General features: G+C 40.5%; 1 protein-coding gene across 1 annotated transcript; it reads left to right on the top strand.

The window, feature by feature from the left end:
• The first annotated feature begins 793 nt into the window (after positions 1–793).
• LOC142976299 (uncharacterized) lies at positions 794–5,189 on the top strand. Its single transcript, XM_076119587.1, has 2 exons — positions 794–1,603; positions 5,049–5,189. Exons 1-2 carry the CDS (start codon positions 794–796, stop codon positions 5,187–5,189), a joined length of 951 nt encoding a protein of 316 aa, XP_075975702.1.
• Positions 5,190–5,691: the final 502 nt, after the last annotated feature.

The raw sequence follows: 5,691 nt of genomic DNA, 5'->3' as shown, positions 1-5,691 counted from the left end.
AAACGTCGGGCAGCAAATAAGGTATCCTAACCTTTAAATTTTCAATCGCGTATAAGACCCGTTGCATTATAATATTATGTGTACTAGTCGCGAGAGTTTAAAAACATTAATTGCAAACCGCTACGGGCCGGAGTTTGTAACAAAAATCAAACATCTTGAATTCCTTCGAGTAAAACGTGTGCGTTTGGAAACATCGCTCAGGTTTCTAGTGAGGTGTCGTGACGCGGACTTAGTACCCTCGGGAGTGCGTATCAAGCCGCGTAAGGACATTCCACACTCGGATGGAATTCTACAAAATGCAAGTGTTCGTCTCTTAAGACAATTAATACGGAATTGTCGGTACAATGTGAATAGTGTGGTGAGTGAACTTTATGACCTACATACGGAGTGCAGTGCGGTATTATCAGTAAGTGACTTTGACCTTTGTGATCGAGTAACATACAACCAGGCATCTCGTATTTACGATTTGTGCATTGCCCGTCACGATGCAAAGTTTGACAGATTATATAACCGTCGCGGGAAGGTAAACGGTACAACCCGAACACCGGCCACGTCTCAGCGTGATACGGTAATTAATTTGTCACGTTCGCCGATTGATAATGCCACACACAGTGTACTGAGCAAGGGGTTAAATTTCGCAGTAACTCCGAACCGGATTCCGTATGAAAATGTCATAAGTGGTGTTGAGGAAGTAATAACGCGTAACAAGGTGCCGTCTAACGATGCGGATACACTTAGACAGGATGTTGCCGTTATTCTACGAAAATCCAAGCCGCCGAAATCGAACGTTACTATGGAAGAGCGTCAAGCACTATCGAAACTGCGGGCTAATCGTGATATCTTAGTGCTTAAGGCTGATAAAGGAAACGCCACCGTAGTAATGGACTCAGAAGACTATGACAGAAGAATACGGAATCTGTTGAGTGACACTTCGGTTTACAAACCAGTGTCGTATAACCCTACTGCCAGAGTGACGAAACGTATACGTTCACTGATCAAGGACCATGAAGACCTCTTCGCGGAGGATGTGTTTCAACGTCTCGCAAGACCCAAGTGCGTTCAGCCGCCTAAGTTATACGGTTTACCTAAAGTACATAAGGAGAGTGTACCGCTGCGCCCTATAGTGAGTCAAATCGATTCTCCCACCTATGATTTGGCGAAACACATCGCGTCAGTGCTGCAATCGTTAACAGGTAAGACTGCATCCTTCGTGAAGGACTCTCGTCACTTTGTCGATATCATCAAGACCATGAGAGTGGAACCGGATGAGGTTATGGTGAGTTTTGATGTGGAGTCACTGTTCACCAACGTTCCCATACAGGACTGTCTTGATGTCGTCGAGATGAAGTTGAGGGAAAACGGTCTGTCTAGTGAGTACGTCGTTTTACTGAAGAACTGTTTAGAAGGTAACTACTTTCTCTATCGTGGACAATACTACCTCCAGATCGACGGAGTGGCCATGGGTAGCCCAGTGGCACCGGTTATGGCCAACATCTGGATGGAACATTTTGAGCAATCCATAGATATGCAGGCATCAAATGTGAAGCTATGGAAAAGATACGTCGACGATGTGTATTGTATCATGAGAGGAGATAAACAGGACGTAGAACGGCTGTTGAACACCCTGAACTCCATTCATCCTAACATCAACTTCACATATGAAATGGAGACAGACAGATCGTTGGCCTTTCTCGATGTCGAAGTAAAGGTGAGAAAAGATGGTACCTTGGGCCACACTGTTTACCGAAAACCGACACACACCGATAGGTATCTTCACGCGAATTCGCATCATCATCCGCGACACCTGCAATCCGTGGTGGCTTCGCTGACAACTAGAGCATACGACCTTTGTGACCCTGAACACCTAGACGGTGAACTCTCACACGTTCAGGAGGTACTTAAGCGAAACGGATACAGGAGAACCGAACGACGTCTGAAGAGGCAAGAATGTCAGACTGGTGTTAGCAGAGTACCAGCTTTTATGCCCTACATAAAAGGAGTAACGGATAAAGTTGGAACAGTACTGAAGAAATACTCCATAAAGACTGTATATAGTCCGTTCTCCAAAGTAGCTAACCATTTGCGCACGCCAAAGGATGTAATTCCTCTTCAGACACCTGGCGTTTACAAGGTGGATTGTAGCTGCGGTAGTTCATACATCGGACAGACCAAAAGAACAATAGCTGAAAGGGTCAAGGAACATATCGCAGCTGTCAAGAACCGGCAAGTCAACAAATCCGCGATAGCTGAGCACTTGTTGGAAGCAGGAACCAATCACTGGATCGAGTTACATCAACCCCGGGTCCTCTCCACAGATCGTCACTATTACTCCAGGATAGTACGAGAAGCGGTTGAAATCAAAAAACATACTAATTTCAACCGTGAAGAGGGATACCGTTTATCATCTACGTGGAATCCTGTCATCAGCAAGTGCAGCCGTCGCCGGCATGACGTAACGCGCCAGTGTAAAGACGTCGTTAGTGTTGTGTGTCGAAGTACCGACAATTCCGAACAATGTACACTAAGTGAAAACCAAGTGAGGGTAGGCGTCGAAACTCGCGCCGCAAGAAGACGACGCTTAGCAGCCACATCAGTCAGCTCGTGACCACGGTCGTTGTAATGCGATCGAAACGTCGGGCAGCAAATAAGGTATCCTAACCTTTAAATTTTCAATCGCGTATAAGACCCGTTGCATTATAATATTATGTGTACTAGTCGCGAGAGTTTAAAAACATTAATCTTTTAATTGAGATTCAAATGTTTTTTTCCGTTCGAGAAACCTATTGTTTTGATGTGAAACTACATTTAATTAGATACAATAGTCGTATTAGTGGTGTAAACGGTAACACGCGTCAACAATGATCGAGTTAGCGTGAATGTGTGCGTGTGCCCAATTAAACACGTCAAACGTGACGCATTGGCGCGTGACGTGATTAGGCGGGCAAGGGATAACTGCCTAACATATGAACAGGTAATATGAGAGGAATTTTTGAAAAACATGATTACAAATGTAGACCACTGATTGATTTTCTTTAAAGATAAAAACAATAATATTTGAAAATATTGATTTGAGGTTACGATATTTTCCTTATTGAACGGCATGAAGTTGCGAATTCTACAAAATTTCGAATAAAGTCTCAAATAACGTTACCTTAGAAAGCGTAAGCTTATCGTAGACCCCTACGTCTCGTAGCACCAAGTAGCGCTACGAAAAAGATTTGAAGTCCAACTAAAATCTACATTACGCCGTGGATTAATAACACCTAACCCTAAAATGGTACAAAAATAAAAACAGCGTCTTTTATTAAACGTGGTATATAATCGCAGTATAAGATAGGTACAGGGTGAGTCGACAATGCGCGCTCCGCCAATTCCCCGCCGTCGTAACGTCTAATTCCCGTCGACTTACACACATCAGCGTTTCCGATATCGTGTTGTACCCCCTTCGGACATAGAGTAGGATAACACGAAAACTAAACAACATATTTTCGTTCATTGCTTCTATTGCACTGTTCTGGCTAATATTTAATTTTCTACTGAACTTGCAGGTTAACTCTTTGTGCAAATTACACAACAGTTAAAGAATCAAGTTGGACAGGAATTGATACATTGTACTATAATTGTGTATAAAGAGCCATAACGACTGTAAGCAATAAATACTATACCGATAAATTATGTCCCGTTATTACAATTTTCAGTAAAATTAAATTCAAAGTGCTCTCATTACAAAGCACAAGTCTATGTATTTGATCACTAGCGAAGTAGTACTAGGAGTAGAATTAGGAGAAGAAAAAAAATTTTCCGTTATGAAGTTGTAGCACCTGACATCTTTACTACTCTGTGTATCCCTTTTTCCATTTACACGAAACCGCACAAATATTGCAAACTAAACGGGAGCCAGCACTATTTACAATTTGCCGCGAACCCCCGCTTATGTCTGTCAGGGCACATTCGGTCCGTCGTTATGTTACTGATGTTTATATTGGCCCGGCCTACCTACTTTTATTGGACCAACACACGCTTGTAGGGTTAATGGTACGATGACCATTTCATATGGACAGTCTGATTTTTGGGCTGGAAATGGTTGTATTGGAAAAACGTTAGATAAAGCAGTTTCATTTTTGTGAAAGTAAGCCGTGATAAGACTTTGTTACCTGAAGAATTGGTTCAGTTTCTCCACGAGACTTGTATATTTTGGCACTGCTTTAATTAAAAGTTAAGAAAAAGTAGGTTGGTACTTAGTTTATTTTTAAACTATTTCTACCGAAAAGTGAATTACTAGAATCAGTTATATTTTCTGCGTTTCATTAGTCAGCGAGTAACTAATCGGTTTCAAAAATAACCTTCTGTTACATAATAACATATACACCCAAAGTTCCAATTCCCTAACACAGTGACAAACAATTGTCACAAAGGCCAACATCTAACGTTAATACAAACAGCCGATATTCCCAGTTATACATTAAGATAGCTAGGAACAGAGACAGACACTACCTAGAGACTTCACGCTCCATTATCGGCTCATACAGATAGGGTAACTGTCCCCATCGCTGCCACTTACCACATGCGGTTTTAGGTTCCAATGTAGACCTGTGTGCATAGAATGCAAGATTTTACTAGTTTTCACAATTGAAATGTGAATATTTGATGCTTTTGTTTTTATTGAAGTGCTGTTGTGGAATAATAGCGTCTGTTGCTATTGGAAGTGAAACTTTAGATGGTAATTTTCATTATGGTATCGTGTTCGGCTTTGATTATTGTTATATACAAGGTTTTTTATTTATAGTTTAGAATTAAAATGTTAATTTAGGCAAATATTATTTTCGGCTTATTATCTTGCAAATTAAAGATCAAATACAAAATTTACATTATATTTTTTCATACAACGTAAACTTTTTATCCTGAGAAATTGTACGCCACTATAAAACATACTAACAAAACAATTACCTAATTAGTCGTCCAAATTTTTACAGCATTTCAATAAATAGTAAGTATATAATGAAGGAAAAGGTAAGTGTAAATCGATAATTAATTAATTACGTTTACAGGTAGTTTGCGAGGCCGGGCCGAGGTACGCGCCACCTAGCGTAACTAGCGAGCAACAGCCGATTTCCCATGAGTCTCACGTTCAACGTTCTGCCATAGACCAAGCAAGAAGGTGTAGAAATGAACTTAAGTTTGGTACTTAATGTATATTAATAAATTGTTATCCGTATAGGTAATACTAAGATTTCTAGTAGTTTGTTAATTAATCATTAAAAATATTTGAGCCATTGTTTGGTTTGACTTATCCTTTCATCAATCTTCCCCCAAGTTTTAAAAATTTAGCAAATGCAAGTTATACTTCATTTCATAGCTCGTTGACATAAAATGCGAATTTCATACAATTTTTATCTACTTGCCAATTTGCTACTCTCAGGATTATAGAATGAAATAATAATGATTGACTTTATCTATATTTTCAAATACACCTAGACCAACAATAGTGGATCCTTCTCCTCATATTCTTACTCTTGGACATTGGCACCGTCGGCGCACCCGCCATGTTATTTCGCCCATTAAGGCACCTGTCATGTGAGTTTACAATAAGTAAATAAGGACGTGCCGCCGACGGGGAGGTTTACCCTAATATTGCGTCACTATTGGTGACATTATTGACTGTTTTGTTTACAGGAAAAATTAGCGGTTTCG

This window comes from Anticarsia gemmatalis, chromosome 10, assembly GCF_050436995.1.
Source record: "Anticarsia gemmatalis isolate Benzon Research Colony breed Stoneville strain chromosome 10, ilAntGemm2 primary, whole genome shotgun sequence".
Classification (NCBI taxonomy): Eukaryota; Metazoa; Arthropoda; class Insecta; order Lepidoptera; family Erebidae; genus Anticarsia; species Anticarsia gemmatalis.
The sequence above is the reverse complement of the archived record's forward strand: the minus strand, read 5'-3'. Positions and strand labels throughout refer to the sequence as shown.